Source organism: Morone saxatilis, unplaced genomic scaffold, assembly GCF_004916995.1.
Source record: "Morone saxatilis isolate NCDOM2014 unplaced genomic scaffold, NCSU_SB_2.0 Contig11, whole genome shotgun sequence".
NCBI classification, from domain to species: domain Eukaryota; kingdom Metazoa; phylum Chordata; class Actinopteri; family Moronidae; genus Morone; species Morone saxatilis.
Window position 1 is genome coordinate 15,147,265 of NW_023339663.1, and position 23,859 is coordinate 15,171,123.

The window sequence follows — 23,859 nt, forward strand, 5'->3', positions numbered from 1 at the left end:
GTCACAGGGGCTATTTAAAGAGAATGTAACTTTATAATTTTATTAATTCTTGTCCCTCAGACTGGAGTTAAAGCTGAAGAAGGAGAACTGGGGCTTCTTGAGCGGGGGAGGCACCCGGCAGGTCCTGTTTGTCCAGAGTCAGGGAGACATGCCTGTACTGAAGCCTTCAAGCAAATCTCTGCAGGTCAGCGTTGGCCCTGGGCTTCCAAAGAATACACGTGAGTATTAACAGACCCAATGAACAGAAATGACCCGTTCTCTCTATGAGCTGTGATAACATACAGTATACCAGAGGTGTGGACTCAAGTCACATGATGGAGTCGTGAATTTGACGACATCTTCAAGCTGTCTTATCGTCAAGCTGTCACTATCCAAATGAAGGCATGAAAAGCATTCATGATTTTCATTATTTTAAATTGGCACAAACTATTAATCTGTTGGTTTTAAGTCAATGGGGTTAACATTGAAAAGCATTCAATTTGATGATGAACTCAACCCAACTACCTCAACTCAACTGTCAGGACATTTACTTGTGACTTGGTCCTATCTCTAAAGAGTACACATTCAGATGCAGCTTAACCCCTCTTCTCTTAATTTCTTTCAGCTAAGACTTTATTTTCTCCTTTACTCTATGTGTTGTCAATCTAAATGGCTGAAAATCTCATCCTCAGGCCCAACCAGGAAGAGCTTCACTCAGGGTCGCTCCAATGTGTCCAGAACTCACCAGAACATCCCTTCACGGGCTGCACCTGGACCTCCAGGTACAGTGTTTCCATCCACCATCTTACAGGATCAGAACATGCTTTTCTTAAATCCACGTGGACTGTTCAAACTCATCTTTTATTTTTATTTTTTTCGCAGTTGCTCACCAGAACGGTGGCATTAAAAACACAAACCACGTAGCCAATCAGAGGAACTCACAGCATCACAGCCAGAGGCATCCCTCATCCGGCAACGCCACACGCCCCTTCCTGCCCAGCAACATCAACCAGCTAAAGGAACGAGGCGGCAGCCGGCCACAGCCCAACCTGGAATGTCTGAGAGTCCCTGATCAAGGAGCCGCAGGGTGAGAAACCGGCACTAACACAATAAAGGCAAAACGCCACACAGCACGCACAGGAGTAGACAAAATAACACACGTAGGTAACATGTCAAGAAAAATGAAGAACTGTACTGTTACTGTACAAACATGGATCCTATTAAACTGGATGCAGTCACATTTGGCAACCCTTCATACTTTATAGGTCTACCATATCCCTGTTAGTTTCATCATGGGACAACTCCTCCTAATGTCATGACTTTGCAGACGTCTCCCTCTGACATATTCAGTAGGTTTGTGGTTCTGTTATAATCGGCAGGTGATTTGGCCTTTTTGTCAAGTTTCATATCTTATCGACCAGAGTGTCTTTGTAAATGCAAATCTCAGTGTCACACTACCAGACAACAAAAAGTGTGCAGTGATGTGAGGTTTTTCTGCACCAGAACTGTCATTTTCTCAGAAGACCAGACCCCCTTTTCTATTTTCTATTACAGTAAACTGTAGCACAACTATGACTCACATATTAATCTACTTAGTGTGAGACTATTAGCTGCTTCTAATTCTCATTCAGCTTAATATGACTCAACATTGTAGCAGTGTTTTTAAAAATGGGATTAGGTTACTTCAGACTCCCATTCAGTATTTACATTCTTGTGTCTACTCTGTATAAATACTTGTAAGATCATTTATATTTGTACAGTGTCTCAGGTCACATTCCCACAGGTACCATTGACACACACTAATACACACAGTTGTGTTTCTGTAATTTGGCATAATTTGGATGATTTATTCTTTTGTAGTAATGGAGACAGACGGCCAACTTCAAATGGAGGAATGTGAGTTTGAGTGTTTGCCGTGTTTTGGGTGGTGGATCGGGACTAGAAAAGCTTTCAGCAGCAAGACATTTTGATGCTTCTTCTCTTGTACATTTTGGTTTTCGACTGGTATTCAGACTCGCTAAAAAGAGGCCAACTGTAGTCTGCAACTAATATCTCATTTTCTGCTGCTGCTCAGTTTTCTTTGGTATCAAATGGGAATTCTTCACAGTTCATCTTAATATGATAGATCTTTCATTTCTCTAATGAAAGATCCTTGAAAGAATTTTTGTAGTGAAAGAATCCCTGCTGTGCACCTCTTCTGATTTTTTTTATTTTTATTAAAGGACCATTGAGGATGAAAGTTGCTTTCATGTACACATACCTCACTGGAAGGAAGACATATTTTTACTCAGTATAAAGTAACCATTGTCTGCTTACTGCTGACTGACTGATCCTCAGTTAGTTGAGCAGTAGAGTTAAGCTGTCTCAGTCTTTACTATTACATTTGGCATTGTGTCTAAAAAATAAATTGAAGAGAGAATATACAGTATACATACAGGGTAAATGAAGACAGACAGTATACAGAATAATAACACTCACTCTGGATCACGCTCTGCTCTGAAAGGCTTCATGGAATTCAAACATTTCTTAGTCTCAGTTCATTTGTGAAAGTGTGTACTCAATCACCATCTTGTGGCTGTTTTGTGAACAACTGCATTCTGTGAAAATGAATGAGGAAGCATTAAGTGCATTACACAGTATGTGTGTAAGTATTTCTTTACGCTCCCATAATTTGACACACATTTAACCAGGAGGATTTATAGTTGCTGTCGGATTGAAAATAAAAAAACACACCTGTTTTTAATCTAAATCGCAAAACACAAGATGGTGGTTATACGTGGACACATATTCCTGGGATGATCTTTGTTAAAGATCCCATAAAAAAAACACCTCACTTTCTTGTGACTTAACTTCACAGCCACTGCAGCACAGTGAACTATCATGTACTGTTAGCAACCTCCTGATAGTCATGTCTTTTCCCTCTTTTTCTTTTTCTTTTAATGTCTCAGAGCCCACAGACCATCAGCCAGCAGACCTCCACCAGGAGGAGGGCGACCCAAACCTGCACCCAAACCCAAACCCCAGGTGCCCCAGTGCAAAGCTCTGTACGCCTACGATGCTCAGGACACAGATGAGCTCAGCTTCAACGCTGACGACGTTATCGACATCATCAAAGAGGGTAAGCGCGGGACGAGACGACATTTGCACCTTTGGCTTTTTGTCCTGTTTTTTGTTATGATCTCAATATCAGATGTTGTGAGCTTGAAATGTGACACTAACCTGGTCATGTCTGTTGGTTAGATGCCTCCGGGTGGTGGACAGGACGACTTCGTGGAAAGCAGGGACTTTTCCCCAACAACTACGTCACCAAGATCTAGGAGCTACCGGTTTACAGCATGAGTAGGAGAGCCTGCTGCGTCCCTGCTGACCCTCTCAGAGGACGGGATGGAGCTTCCAGTCAGAGAGAGAAACACTGAGATTGCTTGAGGAGAGAAACTCACACTTCCTCCACTACTGCCTTTGTAGTAAATGAATGTAACTCTCGGTTACACCGCTAGACCAAAAGACCGTCAGGCTTGAAATGAGGCTTAAAAGACGAGAAGACTGTTTGACTTCGGGGTCTGTTTTCCTCCACAGTCCCTTCGAGTACTGAACAAAACTATTTATTGTATTTATAGCTTTCTGTGTTCTCCTTACTGTCAATTATATCTTGCAGAGGATTTGAGCTCAAACATTTTGAAGCTTTGGAATGAAGTATGCGTAATCTGTGGGACCAGGCTGTGATTTCTCGTTTTTTAGATGAAGTTTTGATTGCTGAATCAAAGGCGGTTATCTCAGTGTCAAAACTGACTGGACTGCTGCTTTACCAGGAATATTTATTTTGGTGCAAAACTGTAACTACTTACAGGGAATGGAGTTTCAGTAAATCATCACACTGTGATTTTTTAATGATTTTAAAATACCAAAGCGATATGAGTTTTAATAGATCTGTTCCACACCTGCAAAAATATCATTCAAAGGGCAAAGCGGTCAAGTGGTGAATCACCTGGAAAACCACCTTCATCTGTATTTTTTTTGTTGTTGTTTTTGTTATTCTATCACACCAGTATATTTTCGACACAGAGTAGGGGCCACATATACTGTAACCTGAGCATGCTGTCTGTGGTGTATTAGCACTTTATTGGTACAGGTACTACCTTGGACACAGACATCTTCACTCGTTCATGCCACAGCCAGTAAGTCAAGTCTACAAAAGACAGGTTGCCAAGCTAGCAATAAGCAGAGTTATTGAGGAGAACGATTTGTTTACATGAAATGATAAAAACAGGCATTTTAGATCTGATTCTGTATATGTGTTCATATTTAGGAGTACACCTGTTGTTGGTTAGGATTTAAATTAATTGTTTTGTATTTTCTCTGAAGGATCTTAGTATTTTATTATTCTTTCTGCTTTTGATACTCACAGGGCTGCTTTAACAGATAGTTAATAATGGTTCTCACAGACTATAGGGTGAATGGATTTTTGTTTTGTCGAAGCGTTTTAGGTGACAGAAATTTGTTGACATTTTTCCGTGGCACTACAAAGGATTCCTTTTGCTTCCGCTTGACTGTTTCAGAACATTTTTTGCACTGCTGTTGCATTACTTACACATTCCTAATCTTAATTTTTTTGTTTTTGTTTATCAAATAACCACATTATTCTAGAGTCAGTGAAAACTGCTGGGACTTCTGTCATAGATCTTCTGCATCATCAAATATAGCTTGATCTTGGATGGTTGAAAACATCCTTGTGCAATAAAAAAAAAACCAGTAGATTTTAATAAAGCATGTAATATTGTATATTTAACTGCCTTGTTTTGTTTTTATTATATGAACAATGATCACTCTGATGTTATGTTTATCACCGTATCCACATGCCGAGAAATACTGAGGTCAATAATTTAAGTTACAGACACATTTTGACCAAATCCTACTAAATAATCACTTTTTGCTAAATGTAATAAATTAATTTAACTGTTCAAATATATACCACAGAGTTTCCCTACATAATTGATCCGAAGGGCTATTTCCACTATATCAGGAATAAAGTTCTGGTGAGGAAATTGCTTAAATAATTAATGCTTTTCTTTATTTTTTGACTAAAATTTAATTTAAGAACACTGAGTCTAAATACTGTATGTGTAAATTGAAATTGTTTCCTGTAAACTGCATTTCATGTGACTAAATCCCTCAAATTATGGGAAAATGTGTTCAGTAGTAATTATGGGAACTGTCCTCACCATTATCTCTTTCAATAATGGGGACAGAATTTATTTTTTATCTAGCTCTGTGACATCCGTCATTTTACGCATTTCCAATAAACACAATAGGATAGGCTTTCATGGAAGCCATTTTGACATGCCACAGTAGGACAAGCACAGGTGTGAATAATTAAATGAACTAATGGCTGTCACACTGTCATGAGCTATGATTAATGTTATTAGCAACACCTGTGCTTTTCCTAGTGTGACAAGTCAAGATGTCTGCTGTTAAAAAGGTCTATTTTAAGCAACAGTCCTTTGGATTATTAATCTTGAGTGAGAACCTGTAGAGGAACCTACAACAGGTTTATTTCCTCCCTGAGCTTCTGTTCCAAATTCTTTAAAATGTACCTTTAAAGGCCACTATAAATCATTTTCAGAGTGCACTGACATAACACAGTAGTCAGGTACATAGTGTTCATTTGCTCTGGCTGTTCACCTGCTGCAGTGCACCAACGATGGGTGCCACTACTGTCGCATTATTTGTTGTGTAGGTGAATCCTTCAGCTGTGTAGTGACTTATAAGAGTATAAGTTTGATCTAAGGCTATGCAGACACATATTTTTGCTCACATTTCCCAGTGTCCAACGTCCCCTCTCTACTCAGACCTGAAGCTAATCTTATTTTTTTCCAGTTTCGTTCAACTAAACATACAGAAGATACATTTTTATTCCCTAAACATCACTAAATTATAGCTGTATGTTTAGTATCAGCTGCTGCTACCAGAAACTTTAACACAATATGCTCTGATGGTTGAGGGCAGCACATCACAGGTTGTTTCATGGATCTAATAAACAAACTTTACTCTTTTTTAGATCATTGTCTTTGCACCAAGACTTGATTTGGTGCAGCTCTTCTTTTTATGCTCCACTGACAAATTCAGTGTTTTTTTATGTCCACCTTGTGGCTGTAATAGCTACTGCACATGGTCCTGTGTTTTAACTACAATGGTTTAAACATCACATTTAGTTTGAATTTTTCAAACTCTTAAAATCCACCAGCAGACATTCCTATTTATTACTTTTATTCTTGTTTCTCTTTGATCTAGGTATGGATGCGGAGGACCATACCATATAATATAATATACACTATATTTAGTGTATGAAGTATTTTTCATTATTAGCAACTTGACAACAAAAAACAACTGACCTTGGTGATGCAAACTTGCATTGAAAGAGGAATTTACCCCTTTATCAGTTTTTCCAGGTTGTTTTTATGGCAGTTGCATTTATATATTAAATATTGCTGCCCAATTAACTATCCTTTCAAAATAAAATAAAATAAAATATATATAAACAATATACAACTCAGGGACATTATTGCAAAGAGTGCAACAGTATATATCCTTCAAAATCGTGAATTATTTTCTACCCAGGGTAACTCTTAAAAACAATATTGCATTTAATATTGGCAGCATCAGTTTAGACTATTTTCAGCACTTACAGGTTCAAGCTTGTTTCCCTAAAGATGATACAAATATCTTTAAAATCTATATTCAGTATTTGAATTGATGCAGATTCAAAGACAGACAATGTTCTCAATGACATTTCATTAAGTGACAAAACATTCAGTCAAGCATCTGGTTTGTAAAGAGGACACCAAGGAACAGACTCAATTAAGAGTTATCCAAGTTTATTAATATTATTTTTTAAAACTAATATAAATCCCACAGAATATGATCCTGGTGCCTTTAAGTCAATGAATGCATGGATACCTGCTTTAAGTACTGCATTTCAACACTCCATTCAAAATATCTTTTTTTTTTTCTCCTTTTTTAATATTCATCAGAGTGGAAATACATGGCCTCAGTGCACTGTCATATTCACTACTACTCTCCTACCTTTTTCTCTCTTGTGCAAGTCTATGCGAGTGAGTTAGTCAACAGTATTAGTGTTTTTCTTTCTGCAGCAGCCAAAATGGACGCTGCTGCTCAACTACAGAGAGACAAAAGGGAGGGTGGATAAAATGGTTGGAAGTGTGAGAACAAACAGTAAATATTTATCCCAAATTGAGCTGTGTATTTCCCTCTGAACACACACACACACACACACACACACACACGAGCGCGCACACACAGACACACACACACAGGAAATTAAAGTCAACCGCCACTGCCAGTATCAAATTGACAAAAATGATCCCAGGTCGTAGGCTCATGTGAAATTCCTTACACACGTGTAGACCTCAGATCATCTTACAGAGACCTAGTTAACCATCACAGGCCCGTCTGCCGGGAGGAACCCCAACAACAAAATGAAAAAAAAAAAATAAAATAAAATAGCTTCACAGCAGATCCCAACAATCGTTCAGTTTAGAAAGAACAGTCAAGAGAGGGAGGTGACATTCTTTTTCTGGTTTTCTAAAATACATCAGATTACGGTGGTAACGGTGTTTTAGTCAAATGAAGTTGCTGGAGGGAAGTGTCATCGTAGCAAAGCATGTGCATATTCTGGGAGTGAGGTGAACATTGGAGTTTATTTCCACTCTAGAAATACTGGGTGTGCACTAATACAGCAGCTGATCTGTTAACATATTTCCCTAGTTAGGAATGTCTCGATTTACTTAAAAAACATCTTTCACTAACAATTCCACATCTTCTAAACATAAACTAATCAATACAATGATTGGTAAAAATGAATCCTGCAATGTTGTTTTTTAAACTGGAGGCTGACATTCTATTCTAGTAAAGCAAGGCATTAGGTTTACAGAAATGCATCTTTACTAGAGCAGCTATCCTCACCTGCAAGTTGTTAGGCCGTGTTAAGCCCACGTTATATGTGCAAAGAAATGCATTGCAAGGAAACATGCAGAGAAACGAAACAAAAATGACACTTGAGGAAACAATCAAAAGCTACATAAAAGCTTTATAAATACAATAAAATCTTAAACCCTTAATGGAAAATTCTAGCTGTTGTAGTAATATGTGATAGCTGGCACTCTAGGCTCAATGCTTTTTTGTCAGATGTTTTTTTATTTTCTCGTAGTAGAGCGGCGCAGGTAATTCATGCCATCTTTGGTTGACTGCGGTACTGAAGAGAAAATTAATATGATCTCAAAATAAATTTTCAACAAAAGGGGGGTGTTAGAAAAACAGCATCAACTCTCAGCAGACAACTGCGCCTCAATGTCCACTCTGCAGATGGGGCACTTCTTATTGGTGAGGAGCCACTGATCCACACACAGCTGATGGAAGAGGTGCATACACGGTAGGCGTCTGGTGGGGAAACGGAGGAAGAGGAGACAGAGAAAGTGCTTTTAAGTCACATCCATTATTAAAAAGGAACACTGTAATCACCTCAGTTTTATGATCAGCAGGACACAGTGTGGTCCAGCTCTTCTCCTGGTTTACTTCTACTCTCTTTCTGCTCTTTTTTTGTTGTGTTTTGTAACCATGATGTACAACCTGGTTAGCCCCTTTATTTGTTTAAAGGATAAGTCTGGTGATAGTCTAGATTTTTCCTACAGACATCAAATCCCATGCAAACACCAAAACCAACAATGAATAGATCCTCAATATAGAAGATAATAGATCAATGTCTTTGCAGCCAGAGCCTGATGTTGCTCAGTCCTCCGTGCCACAAATCTCCATTGTTGTCCCAAAAACAAACTTAAAAACAAATCAACAAGCTCCACCATTTCACTGGGTGACATGTTACTTCATTATCATTAAGATGGACATTTATTTCAACCAATCCCACATACACTGCTGTATGTGTCATTAGTGCTCCACGGTTGAAAATAGTCCCCAACAAAAACACTATTGCTCATTTGCAGCAGCAAAAGAACCACAGGCTGGAATTAAACCCAGCCTTAGTATATTTGTAACCCATTTCATAAGATTTTCATCTTTAGTAAGAACAAATAGCTTGGGGCCTCAGACAGGGTCAATAAAACAGAATATCACCAACCTTATTCTTTAAAAATGCTTTTCAAATAAAATGTATCCTGAATATGACCATAACTATTTAAGGAAAAAATTATATATGTTACAACTTTTATACATACACACATATATATTACATATGTCATACGTATGTTACAGTTCAGTTATTTATACTCAAAATAATTGAGTAATTTAGTAAGAGAGCATGACATTCATCACTTCCTTTTATACCAACAGAGGGCAGAAAATCCTCTTAAAAAAAAACCTGAATCAGTGCCAAAAAGCAGTTCCATGAGGCCGGTAATTTTAAGGCACTCTGGGGTTTTCTGTTGATTACTATACCTTTGGGTTTTTAAAAATATATATATCTCGAGAGACGGTGGCAAAATAAAACAACTACACCTGCCATCCCACATGTCTGTGTTCACATGCTCACAGACACGCCCCAGAAAGCATAATTGAACACACTCAAAACTGTGAGCAATAATCGGCGCAAACACCCAGGAGGGTAGCCATTTACCTAACGTCTTCCCCTTCCTCCAGTATTGACAGACAGATGGTGCATTTTTCTTCTGTGTCTTCGTCTGCCCCCTCATCTTCGTCTTGCTTACCATGCAGCTTTCTCTGTTTGTGGGAAACATTTGGAAACATGACTTTTGATAAGCAGCATCCATCAGTAAAGCTGCCTCAGCAGTATCATTACATATGGTTAATTATCCTATTAATCCACTTTCTGTTAAACACATTAAACTGCTCAACTAAAACACTGCAGTAATATTACCAATACATATTACATTTGTATAAAAAATATAATCTTATTTATGAAGAGGTAACTATGTTTAAAACAAACACTTCAACAAAACATTAAATTCTTTAGGGGACAGAGAGAATGGTCATTTTGTCCTGAAAACAGAAAAAAATTTCTATCTCTTGTCTCTAAGCTAAACACATTTATCCAAATCAAAGTTATTCTAGAGCCGAATTCCCTGGCCCCCAAGACTAATACTAACATCTACTGTACATGTGAGCAGAGACATGTTTCCAAATTGATTTGTTCATTATTTCTCACCGATTCTGGGGTTGCGTGCATATTTTTCCCAATAGATGCCCAAGCTTCAGGGGTTAACTGTTGGTCAATGTCTCTCTCCAACACCTTCTGTATTGGGTGGCAGGGTGTTAGATTGCTTATTTAGATACATTTGGAAACCTCTATGGAAACTTTTCCCCAACAATGTCTTCACAGCTGCAATCTCACACACTACAGTATTTTGCTAAATGTTGGCAAAACATCAGACGTTTAAAATGAGCACAAAAGACCACTGCGCACTCTGTCCCAGAATAAACTGTAACAGACATGCACAACTATATACAGCATCTACACAAGCCAATGAAGAATATATACATTGCTACACACACGCACACGCACACACACACGAGTCCTCACCTTTTTGTACTTGTGTGGGTAAGTGCACCTCTCTATGGTTCCCTGAGAGGCTCCTCGGTTCACAGTCCCCAATCTTTCCTCTAAATGCAGCAGGTCCTGAATGGAAGTAGTGTAAACAAACTGCTTAGAGAATGACAGACACATGCGCAATTTGGCACGAAACGGCAGCACACCTGGACACAAGGTTTCTGCGTCTGTGCTTTTCACCGCCTAAAGCTTTTCTTGTCATCCAATAATCCCCACTAATTTAGAGGTTGAACCCAGTGACTCACTGAGTTAGAGTTGTTTATGAAAAAGTCAATGCTCCCCAGAGCTCACGGATCAAACCACCAACAATATGATTAATGGCTGATCTGCTCTGCCAGCCTCGAGTTCAACTAAATGTTAACCTGAGAAAAAAAAAATGAGATGTGGTTGAACGTTCTGGAAAAAGCTAGAGAGTGAACCTTAGGTTAGGATATTTTTAATGCCTGTTTACACTTTTATTGGGGGATAACACACAACAACAAATAAAACAAAACATCAATAACAAAAAGGAGTGGATGTCATAGATATCACTGTATATAGCTTTGTATTATCCATTACCTGTCCTGGATTTATCCTGTTAAAACAGTCTATAAAAATTGCTGTATCAAATAGAACACGTTCACCTTTCCTCTTAGTAAAATCTATATTTTTCTAACTGTAAGTGCTTAGTCATGTTGTTCAGCAAGGTTGAGTTGGCTGTTGGGTTCTTCCTATTCAACTAAACCAGTCTTTGTGATAATAATGTTACAAAACCTAACATTTAATATTAATATATATAAAGCTCTGTGATAACAAACACTGCACTGAGTTTGGAATATTTCAGTCCAATAACTTGTATACACTTCTCCTATAGCATTATATCCTGCTTTCTCCTTTCCCTGTGATAGCTGTGTTTATCAAATTGTGTGTTTTGAATATAAATAAACTCATTATTACAGTATGAAAATAGTGATCAGTCATGTGGTGATAAGTCAAGCAATTAGTAAGTTATTAATTAATTATAAAGTTGAGGTGATGAATTTCCTCAAGTGGGCCTGAGACTAAAAACTAATTTAGCAACTGTGAATTAAAAAAACAAAACAAACAAACAAACAAAAGCTCTCACCTCATAGGTTCTTCCAAAGCCAGTCATTCTAGATGAGATGTACCGAATGTGTGGGTAGGTCACTTCAGATATGCCAGCGTGCTGTGAGAGATGACAGAAAACAATGACACAAACTGTTTAAATTCTGGGAAACATTTTCTTAGAATAATCGTGGCATTAATTCATAGATTATTGCACTTAAACCTTCCAGGATCCAAGGACTCCTATGCATCATTTAATAAAGACCTTATTTTATTTGACAAGGTTTTAAGCTTCTGGTGAGTGTTCAATATAATGTATGCTATTAGTGGCTGAGTCATTAGGCTTTGTGCAATCCTATCACTGTATTCGTACAGGTATTGGGGAAACTGGATAACTAGCAGTGCCTGGAATTAGTTTGTTCTATAGAGAGGGATACATTTTCTAGCCTTGGTACTTGGGACGCCAGCTCTATTAGGTACGCCAACTGTATATAACTTGTTGGTCTCTAGCAACTCCTGATGGAAATATGAGGCTCTTTACCCCACTATGTTTACCACCTAGTCTGTTGCTGTTTGGTGCTGAGCAGGTAGTGTACAGTGTTTTTTTAGAGCTTTTTCTCTTAAAAAAAGCTTCCTGCTGTGGCTGAAAACCACGCTATCAGAGCTGTGAGAGTGAACCAAAATGGTAAAGTTGTGAGCTAAAACTAAAACTGTACAACTAAAGCCGTAAAGCAACGTGAAGCTAAGGGGCCGCTGCGGATTCTGTAGGTTTATCATCATGAATCTTTCACATTGTCACAACTGCCATTTGATACATAGTTATTATATAGTTATAGATCATACCTGCTTCAGGTTTAACTATATCGTGTTTAACTGACATTTCGTCACATTCAAATCTTTAGGTTTTCAGGTGCTGGTAGCAGTTAAAAGCTAACTTGAGTGTAAGGAAGATAATTTATTTTAAAAACAAATCAGATGGGCTGCTGAATGTGTTCACATGGCAAATATGTAATGATGAAGGTCATAGATGGATACAAATTAAAGCTAATGAACTCACTTGCATACCCTTTGGTTCTACTTTCCTACCTCCTAATTCTGAGTGGGATGTGCTCAAAACATTTGGAAAACAGCAGTCTGACTTTATGTGCACTTTCATCGATGCTACAGAGGAGAACTGATTGTAAAAGACAACTAATGTTGGGATGTTTGAGGGTGACCAAGGAAAAAAGCAATAACATCAGGAAACCGTCGACTATATTTGCCCAGGATCTGTCTCAAGGCTTGTGGATTTGTTGAGTATGCACTTGAAATGCCTGATGAGCTCCTATTAATTGCTAATACATTATTCATGTGGTTCACCAAACCATCCTTGAAATAACTAATGTTATAAATAAGGGGCCAACACCATTAATCTAAGCCAGACTTCATATAAAAGTGATTCTCTCTCATTTATGCTAATGTATGCATGTGTGCTGAGGGTTTCTCTCACCATGAAGGGGATGGGGAAATGGTGCAGTCTGGGGGGAGGGTGGTAGTGGGGCAGGTGGGAGTGCAGCCCTGAAGGGTACGGTGCCACAGTCACTCCAGCCTCAATGCCTAGCTCCCTGTTGACAAACACATGGCAAGCAATCAGTCATCATTACATCAAAACCAAGGAACTGGAGAACTGTTGAGTCATGTAATATTTGCTTAGCTGACATTAAACCTGGGTTAAATTAGGAATAAAACCAGCCATCTGCTAAGCCTCATTGCCTCTTATACTGACCATGCTGTTCTCTGCTCAGGCTGGCGAGGGTGGGAAGACATAGTTTGTGGCACATGGATGTGGTGTCCGTGGCCGTAGTTTGGGTGCATTCTGTGGGGGTGTGGAGGCGGACGCTCGTGTGCTCGTCTGCGGAGAAAGGAATATACAGGTTCACAGCTGGAGTTTTATCTTTTACAACAATACTGATACTCAGGATGAAGCAAAAAAAACAGGTGGGTGATGGTGGTGGGTACTCACGTGGGGTGTTGCATCATCCTGCGCCTCTGGACCTCCATCCTCAGCATCTCGTGTTGATGGAGCCTCTGCACCGAAGCCCCCAGTGCCGGTATATGGTGTGGCAGGGTCTGGTGGTCCGCAGGCATGTGCTGGGCCAGTGGAGCACTTGAACTAGAGAGGTGGTGGGTAGACAGAGGAGGGGGAGGGGCAGGGGGCACGGCGTGGCCTGAAGGGTGGGATGGCAGTGGCGGATGAAAGGTGACAGTGTGGGGAATGACATAATCGCCTTGTGGAGGGGGCTGAGGTGTAAGTTGGGGGTTCCCATGGGAATGAGGACAGGCGGAGGAGGGCTGATGATGCAGTGAGCGTGCTAGAGGGCCATCTGGGTTTGAGGAAGGAGAGACGGAAAAAAATTAAGTAACACATCTTTAAAAACTAAAGAACAATGCTGCAGATTCTCTATCTTTTTGCTATTGTTAACAAATCCCATGGAAAGACCAAATCCAACGATGCGTGAGTCTGTCTGTCAGTACTTTCTGACTGTTCAAGCCTGTCTGTGGCACTCATTAATTCTTACTGAAGACATACATTACATACATACAAATAAAACTACAGTGCCCACGTCTGCTGTCATCAAGAAATTATGTCAGCCAGTACAGCAATATGGCTCAGTGATTTTTTTTTTTTATTAAATCAGGACTAAGCTACATCACAGGTAATACTTGCTAATGGGATCAAATAGTTGTAAGTGACTGTAAGTCATCCATTTAATAAATATTCATTTATTTTTTCTTCTTGGTGGAGACTTCCTTGCCACTTGTCCAAGCAGCAGTAAAATGAGGAAGAGCGGCGAAACAGGCAGCAACTAACTCCCTTACTACATCCCCACCAGGGGAGGCTTGTCACAACGCTTCACTCTCCATACTGAGCTATTCTGAGTTGAATGAGCAATTAACTACTTCTGCCTGGTACAGTTCCCACAGCACTTGGCACATTAACCATCAGGCTCTGTTTAATTACTATTAGCATTATGTTTTAGGAGTGCAGCTGTCTGCCAATTTTCGCAAGTACTATGGCAATGCAGATGAGTTAATTCTCCAAATGCAGTAGCTGACACTTGTAGTCCAACTGAAATTATATTGCATATTGTTTTGTCTACTACAGCACATATCTGCACTGTATGTCATGTGTTCTTCTTTAAGAAAAAAATTAGATAAGAGAATTTTTTATTTTTTATTTACTGGTTTAATGGTAGAGTCCCCTAGTTTTGCATTAATTTGATGGAAGACTGATAGATATCCATGTACATATGAACACTTTATTGCAAAACATGCCAATCAAATCTTGAATAAAGAAGTAACGTCAGTGTGCCGTTATATGCAGAGCAGACTCACTGAGCCAGACAACAACCTGCTATGCAACATAAGAGCCAGAGACTCTAAACAACCAACCACTTAAGCTTTCCTGCTAATGTCTCCTTCTTACACCGATAACATATCTATAACATTATGACCACCTGGGCACGCAGGTGGTCATAATGTTATGCAGCCCCATACGCAACAAACTGTGATGCATTCTGTGTTCTGACACTTTTCTATCAGAACCAGCATTAACTTTTCCAGCAGTTTGAGCTACATTAGCTCGTCTGTTGGATCGGACCACACTGGCCAGCCTTCGCTCCCCATTTGCATCAGTTAACCATATTTGATCACACACTGCCCATTTTTCCTGCTNNGTTCACTTGCTGCCTGATATATCCCACCCACTGACAGGTGCTATGATAACCAGATAATCAGTGTTATTCACTGTTATGGCTAATAATCGGTATATCTAACTTGCAAATGGGAACATATGTCTTGTCCTGCATGTTGAACGAGCAACCAAACAAACGTTGACCAGGAGAAGAAAAAATTTTATCTGTTCTTGTGTGTACTTTTACTGTGTATTATTTTATCTTTACTTGCAGCTACTTTATTTGTTATTCTTATTTGTTGATGGTAATTTTGTATTTGATTATTCTCCTGCCTGATTTTATTTGTCTTTGCTTTGTGAAGCACTTAATAACATAGTTTTGAAAGTTGCCATACAAATAAATTTTTTATTATTAAATCTCAGTTTGCCAGATAGATAGTTAATTAGTTGATCCCAGCAGCACCTTAAACAGCATGTAAATGTACCTGACAATATCACTCCAGTCCAGATAAAAGCTGGTGTGGTGGTCCTTACTCTTCAACACTGTTAACAAAACGCTGTTCGCCCTTGATATTGTTGACGTTGTTAATTAAAAGCAAACACCACCCACCCCTCCAACTGGCCGAGATGAAAAGGATAATTTCTGATATTTCAATAGATATGTTATTCAAAAGACCTTTTTTATTCCCTTTAATAGTCCAAAACTAACTAGCAATACATTTAAAAGACACACTGACTAAAGGTGATTTCAGTTAGACTTTCTGATTTAAAATTAAACCAGTGTTGAATGTAGACAGTCTACTCACAGGAGGGGTGCATGTAATGCCTGCAGGGCTGTGGCTGTGTTTGCGGCTGGGGCTGAGCCACCATGGAGGAGCTGAACGAGTCGACCACAGCTGGCTGACTGGGCCCAGGGGTGGCCTGGGAAACGTACGCAGGAGGCCGTGAAGTGGAGCCTGGGCAGCACGGGTCAAAGGCTGAGGTGCTGCCATGGAAACTAGCCCCGCTGTTTCCACCGCTCCGAACACTGCTGTTGCTCAGGTCCACTGGCAGAGTTTGCTGTGGAAGGAAAGCGGAGATGTTATACATAGAAGAGGGACATACTTCTCCTGTGGAATACTAAATGAGTCTTCCTTTGAGATCGTTAGCCCAGAGCACAAACACAGTCACGCACAAGTCATACACAAGTTATACACAAGTCAAGTAAATGTCCAATGAAATCTTATAATATATAAAAAGGAGGAACCTTTACGTACTCAGTTTCCTTCAGTTTTTAGCTAAACAGATACAGGTGATGATGAAAGCTCATCTTGAATAGTGCTAAGTGTTGGACCATAACCTTCACTAACTGAGGGGGTGGAGGGAGATGCATTGTGAAGCTTTGAAAAATCAGAGGAGGAAATTTGCATAGTATGAAATCATCAAAGACCATTTTAAACACTTTAATACTTGATCCCATTCATACAGTATTCATACAGTATTCATACTTGCAGTGAGACAAGGAATTTATTCAATTACTACTCGTCATAGAATGAGTAATCTTGTGTTAATAATGACCCAGTGTGCTGAGACAACAAGGCTGACGCGCAGACAGATGACCGTCATCTGGTCATCTGTCTGAATTACATATTGAGAGGCGGTGTGACATGCAACAAATGTCCCCAGCTGGAATTGACGTGGGACATTATGGTTATATGGTATGTGCTGTAAACATTGTGCTACCAGAGCACCCAAGGAACATTTTTTTTAAGACATTTAGCTTCGCTGGGAGGAATACTCTCTTTCTCAGGAAGACTCTGTTCACACTCACAGATACACATGATCAGTTGGTGGTTAAGGTCAGCTGTCAAGAGGCTGCTAATGGTTTTCTTCGCTAATATAAACTATGAGACATTTCATTCATTCGTTGGCAAGGGATAACAGATTTAAGTAAAATGCTTTCATAACCACACTAACAGCAATAAATTAACTATTGTACAACAACAGTGCGTTGGTATACCTGGTCATGGTAGTGGCCTGTGTTGCTGCTACTACTATTGTTGCCGCTGCTGCTGCTGACAACAGCGCAGGGTGCGGGCAGAGCACTGGGTCGCTCCACAGGGCAGCTCGGCTCTTGAAAGGGCAGGGTGCCCGGGGGCTGCGGTGCTGGGTGATGGACGTGGTGGATGAAGTGGTGGGAGTTGCTGTGGCTGTGGCTGTGGCTGTGGCCGTGGCCGTGTTGAGAGCCACTGCTCTGCTGAGAGGGCGATGCCTGCAGGCAGCTCGAATGGGGGTGGCTCAGGGATAGGTGACCAGGGGAGGGCCCTCCACACGGGGAGTGCTGCTGACAGCAGGATGGGAGTCTCGGCATGGCCGTGCCTGCGTTTTCTCCTGCTGTACCTGGCAAACCTGGTCTGCTGTCATCTGAAGAGAGTCAGACATGCTACGATTAGGAAAAAATATAGGATGACACAGCAGATTAGTATTTAAAAGAGTAATAATAAAGATGATCCATGGTGACATGTGACAACACAATATAGGCCATTTTAAGTAATAGCAGCAGCTAAAAGATAGTTATCTTGGACCCAAGCTGACTCCGAGCCACAGAGTGTAAATAAAACAGTCTACAGCAGCTGGTTTCAACGTGCCATGTACTGTCTTACCCTCTGTGGCTGTGCGAGTAGAGCCACTTGGCCTCTGTGTGTGCATACTTTCAGGTATTGAGCCTGGGCAGCTAGTGGAAGGGCCTGGGGCGTCATTGAGCTCTGAGGTAGAGGCATGATGGGAAGATGATGACGAGGAGGACCTGACTGTTTGAGGGTGAATGCTGCCAGAGGTTGTTGGCACAACTGAGAGATCTGGGGAGAAAAACATTATCAGGTGATAATTTAGAAAAGGAGGAATAATGACAATTGTGCTCAGAGGGAGAGATCATTTCAAAATTTCATAGGAGAGGGGTCTGCTGCTGGCCTCTGACTGTGTATGTTTTAAACTTCTATTTATGCTACATTGAGTTTCAAATAAATTTAGGATAACAGCTAACAAAGCCTTCTGATTTTAATATGTCTACATATAGATGTACCAGTTGTTGCTCACAGATAAAAAGGCATCAATTTTACAATTTATGTGAACGTTTGAAATTCAACTTGTCTTGGAAAAAAGAATCCTAGCATGGACTGTAGCATGTGTGTACTTGTCTGCAGAGGCTTAGCAGCCGAGGAGAAGAGCAGACCTTATTAGCATTCCAGTGTGCGCACTCCATCTGCTTTTCATATTCACAAATTAATTTCCTCTTTCTCCTAAGAAATGCAAATACTCTAATACTCAGTGCTCTACCATTTTACTATCCGTCATGGGCGTGGGCTGATTAAGAGACTGACATTGGACTTAAGTCACACAAATGCCTGAGGTAACAAAGCAGCCTGCTTTTAACACAAAATAAAGTACTTGTGTGCTGTGAAAAGAAATGCATATAAATGTGGTACTGCTGGAGGTTAATGCAGGTTAATGTTATTAGTTAATGTAGAACAACAAACTCTAAATTCTTGTCACTGAGTGGTTAATTGATGTACATAAGAGTTCATATTTAAAGTATAGTAACAACCCATGTTTATTTTATTAGTTGATTTAAACTACTTAGTTACTTAGATATCAGGATCTAAAATATTATTTTTGCCAACAGCTACCGTTAGCACATTTGGATTTTATGATTGCTCTGTCTCTGGCAAACTGAATACAACACATTATTCTTGTAGTAAAGAGTTAGGATAGTTTTAAATTCTTTAAAAGCCAGAGTAAAGTCCACGTTAACTTTTGTGCAGCACCTTTGTGACATCAAATTAGCTGTAGATGTATTTCCTCACCTTGGTGCTAATGTCATGAATTTGACTGTATAAATTAGAAACTAATATCACAGATCACTTAAAGAACCAATGTGTGGGATTTAGTGGCATCGAGCTGTAAACTGAGCACTAAGCACTGCTTGCGTTGGTATTTGGGGACCTGGGAATGAGAATGGGCTGTGAAGTGTGTAGGAGAAACTATGGTGGGGGTGAAAACTCAAAAGGCCCAATCTACAGCCATCGTTTGGTTTGTCTGTTCTGGGCTACTGTAGAAACATGGCGGTTCAACATGGCAGACTCTGTAACTACTCCTTTTTTTTAGGTGAACAGTCACAGTTCAAAATAACTTGGACGAAGGACTTTCCACTACGTTCATTATTACCATCTTCATCGACAGTGAGGTCCACCACCTCCCCAGCATTCTGACGCAGTGGTTGGATGACGGTGGAGAGTCTGTGACGTCCACGTGGCTCTTGAAGACGATTCTGGGAGCAACTATTAGCCCAAATCCTGCTAAGACCCCCTGCTGAGCGTGACCTGTAGACATACAGACATAAAAAAAACTATTACAGGCAACTGCAGTACAGGACCGCCTGCCTCACCAGGAAGAGTCTCGCAGGTCAGTAAAGCATTCGCTTCGCCACAGCCCGACTCTCAAGCTCATTTCCAGGACAGCCCTGCTTGGATAAAAAGCTGCTGCAGCAAAGGTGGACGACAAAGCAACACTGGACAATTCTGACAAAAGCATTCTCATCTGGTCTTACTAACTAGTGTCTATAGTAGTTACCAATTTCAATTTCTAAACGGTTTGAAAATTTGATTATGTGTCCGTCAATTAGATCATCTGTGACATTCACCTTTCGTGAAGGCAAAAAAAAAAAATAGCAACACTCCGTTAACCTTTCTTCATGACAGAGATCATGACATGTCACAGCGGGAAAAGCATTGCTGTAGCTACTAACAATAACGTCTCTGATCCATCTGGGTATGTCATGTATTCCAGGGCCCTAGCTCTGGCACACATACATGGAATGCAGCCTTTACTAATGTTATGATATCTGTGTTTAATGGGTATAAATGTCCATAGTAATGAAAGGTTATATAGAGTGCTTGATTGTGTGTAATGGAGCTGGTACCCCTCAATGCAAAGTGTCAATATCACACACTGATGGAGTTTATTTAATTCTGGGAGCTAACATGGTGATCGATCCTTACATGATTACTTATACAGCCCTTATTTGGATACAATTGCATTGGTAGCAAGACAGCAGCCACAAACCAATGAATGTATTTTAAGACAGCGCTTTTCTGATTCTACATCAGGACATTTAGACCATTTAAAAACAAACATGGCCACCCAATCACTTCCATCCAAATCCACCACTCTTTCCACCCACCTTCCCTTTCACTATATCTCGCTCAAATGCTCTGTGACCCCCCTTGCTCTGCCTTCGGTTTTTTTTTCTTTTTAATTTTCTCTCTCAAAAGGCTCCTGTCGCTCTACCCCTTGCTCTCTGAGACTGGAGTGAGAGGCCGGGGAATAGTCACATTTCCCCTCACAGTGCTGTAAAGCCCGAGGGACAAGAGACTAGAGACTGTATGGCAGTGCCGTAAAGCTGGATACCATGGAGCTTTTTGGCTAGGGGATTTCACTGCTGTTCCATGAGGACATTTGAAAAAAAATGCACTCGAGCTGCCCTGTTAACCACAATTTCATAGTAAATATCGAACTTCTGGTCTTTCAAACAAATATTAATCAAATATTATAGTCTAACTCAGTAAATCTTACTGATTAAATAACAGAAACACAATAAATTGTCAAATTGTCAGTTTTGAATTGAAAACTTGTATTTTCTATAACTTCAATAATTTGAATTATGGAACAAGAGTGTTTGGTGTCTTAGTTGTTGAAGATCCAATGTGAGTACAAAAGTCCAAAGATTCCAATTTCATACTGTATAAAAATTTAAATACATACATAACAGTATTTAATGCCATGAGCTGGTTCAATTATTGAGCTATTTCTCGTGATGCAGAAGGCTACATTTCTGAAAGAGTTTGGCTTTGATCACAATCCTCAGATGTGTTTTAACGCAGGAAATGCCTTCCTCTTTGCTGTTTGTGATAAGGGGGATTCCCATTAGCTCATTCTGTCTGCATCCATTTCAATTTCCTGTGAGACACACTGTACAATGCAAGTGGAATAAAGGAGGAAACTTATCAACTCTCATACTTCACAAATCCCTAAATCAAACTTGTGCCCATATGCATGCATACACACAAACTTGAGATTGCCCATAAAACATACAGCAATGAGGGTGGTAAGCAGGGGGGGGCGCATGGTGGTTGTGTTGGGATCTAATTGGCCTAGCTCCTCAGCTCTGGGATGATCCCAGGGAGCATGACTAGCCACTAGGGAGGGGTTCCTAATTAAGTAGACCTGGGATTATTTTGTAAATATCTGTTTACCACCATGACCCCCTGAGGGTGTGTGTGTGTCGGGGGGGGGGTAGCCAAGAGGAAAACAGTACACTGTAAACATGAACACTATGGGAATGGGTGTCTTGGCAAAGCTAAGGTTGTGCCAAGCCAACGTGATGTGAGCCACATGCCCCAGGGATCAGAGGAGGACTGATGACTGAGGGCTGAGCACTGCAGTAATATACTGCAGAGTAAACTGCTGGTTTGGGAGTTACAGGGAATGAGATCATACAAGGCAGGAATAGCACTGTGTAAGAGTGGTAAACAGTTCGAGGCATCAAGCTTCGCACTGACGTAAAGTATTGAGATTGTCTTCATAATTCAGGACACGATGATGTCACTTTCTAACTCTCAGCAGTAGAGAACTGGCTGATATGTCCAATCATTAAAATTACAGAGTGGCATGCAAGCCCTTTATGTTGATACAGTGCATTTTGTTTGTCAATGTCCTTAACAGCGTAATAACACAAGATATCATACCATCCAGCTTTCTTTCATGAACAGTTTTGAAACTGTCTCACAAATGTACTATTACTTAATGACATATGTGAGAAGCCCATAAGTGGCTGCCCCTTCTGATACACAGTACATAATGTATAAATAAAAGCAGAGGTTATAAAAATCATTAGGATCCAAAGAAAAGGTGAGAGAAATCTCTAGGCAAGGTTTTGTTTAAAGGCAAGGATCAGCAACCCTTACTATCGAAAGAGCAATTTTAGAAAAAGAAAAATCTATGCAAAACATATTTGAGCCTTATAAAGACAATTTGTTGCCGCAGATCAAACATAAGCCAGCAGCTTCGGTGGTGAAAGCATGAAATGTTAAAAACAAATGTTAAAACTACACAGTTGTACAATTGGGGAATGTAAAAATCACTATAGGCCTACGACAATGATAAATTAAAATGTTAAAAGAAAGTACTGTTTTTCATTTCCATGTACATTTTAGTCAAAGCCACAGAGAGTCACTGGAGAGAAGCTAAAGAGTCTGCCTACCCCTGGTTTAAGGCTATGACTTCTATATATATATATATATATATATATATATATATATATGTTTTGTTCAAGTCAATGTTGGGCAACTGGACTTTAAAATGCAACTTGAATGTAATATATTCGTATTTTAGGTCATCTGTTTGTGGATAAGTCATGCTTTTACTTTCATAGCTGTTTGTTTTTAGGAAAGAGAGGCACAGCATTATACATGATAGGATCTACACAGGAATCATGGCGGCAGTATGTGCTATAGTCATAGAAAGTCTAATGACCCTACTATGCATGTCCTGAGCTGATATGCAGAATCAGGGCAGGGACTGATCAAGGCCTTTTTTTAATTGATCCATATCAGCTACATAATCCTTGTTTATTGTAACTCACTGCACTCTGGGTAAACCTGCTGCCAAACACGCCCCACAGTACACTGTTAAAACACTGGAATGTTCTCCCAGTGCAATGCTCCGCAAGGGAGCGAACTGTGGAGCAGCAATGACAAATAAATAACAGCCAGCAGTTCAAATTAAAGATATCCACAATAACAGCATGTCACTGGGCAATGTGAGAAGAGTAGGTTAGGGTTAAAAATGGTTGCTTTGCCCCTGTTTCAGTAACATTTTGCACCATGTCCCTAAAGTGCTGCTGTTGGCTGAAAACTGTATTTGAACTTCCACATTTTGTACAAGCTGGGGATGGAGAGAGTTTCCAAATCCTGTTCACAACAAGGTAAGGAGAGACACACCTCCGTCCACAGAGGTTACAGAAAATACTACTAGACACTAGTAGTACTAGCAGAAACTGTACAGCTGAATCATATTGGACGATGTACATTCAGTTACACCTGGATAAACCTAATGCAGTCTAATATAACGGTCCTGTATGGTCATTCATTCTGGACATTTCTCAAATTAACTTTTTATGTGAAGATAAAACCATATTCTCATTACTATCTTGTTGCTGCTGTTAACAATGCCCCTAGACGCAAAAAAAAAAAATATATTGGTTTGTTATCTTTTTCTATGTGTGTAGCATGAAGGGACTGCAAACTTGTATTTCATTGCACAACCATGATCCTTGATTTTGGAGGATGTAGTTTGTGCTGTTATTGAACTGTACCACATTATACATAGAGGTGTTTATGTTATTTAGTGTGGACAAAAATAGAGGAGTATACAGTAGTATAATAAAAATCATATATATATATATATATATATATATATATATATACACATGTTTATATGTATTAATATGTAA

The 23,859-nt window shown here is 39.8% G+C and overlaps 2 protein-coding genes across 5 annotated transcripts in view; one reads left to right on the top strand and one right to left on the bottom strand.

The window, feature by feature from the left end:
• The window catches only part of myo1ea (myosin IEa), a 47,796-nt gene extending 43,031 nt beyond the window's left edge, over positions 1-4,765 (top strand). Inside the window, exons 24-29 of one of the 2 annotated variants that reach the window (XM_035651921.1) lie at positions 61-218; positions 672-761; positions 862-1,066; positions 1,840-1,875; positions 2,928-3,097; positions 3,220-4,765. In XM_035651921.1, coding sequence (XP_035507814.1) covers positions 61-218; positions 672-761; positions 862-1,066; positions 1,840-1,875; positions 2,928-3,097; positions 3,220-3,296 — 736 coding nt within the window. In that variant the 3' untranslated portion in view covers positions 3,297-4,765. The remainder of the gene's footprint in view (positions 1-60; positions 219-671; positions 762-861; positions 1,067-1,839; positions 1,876-2,927; positions 3,098-3,219) is intronic. The other variant, XM_035651922.1, reaches the window with a different exon arrangement.
• A 2,069-nt stretch (positions 4,766-6,834) lies between these two features.
• rnf111 (ring finger protein 111) overlaps positions 6,835-23,859 on the bottom strand; it is a gene marked incomplete at its 5' end in the record, with an annotated part of 23,816 nt that continues 6,791 nt past the window's right edge. Inside the window, 12 exon segments of one of the 3 annotated variants that reach the window (XM_035651696.1) lie at positions 6,835-8,433; positions 9,623-9,726; positions 10,172-10,258; positions 10,547-10,642; positions 11,679-11,759; positions 13,128-13,242; positions 13,404-13,529; positions 13,641-14,001; positions 16,118-16,370; positions 17,311-17,714; positions 18,002-18,148; positions 19,515-19,669. In XM_035651696.1, coding sequence (XP_035507589.1) covers positions 8,316-8,433; positions 9,623-9,726; positions 10,172-10,258; positions 10,547-10,642; positions 11,679-11,759; positions 13,128-13,242; positions 13,404-13,529; positions 13,641-14,001; positions 16,118-16,370; positions 17,311-17,714; positions 18,002-18,148; positions 19,515-19,669 — 2,047 coding nt within the window. 3 annotated transcript variants of the gene reach the window in all.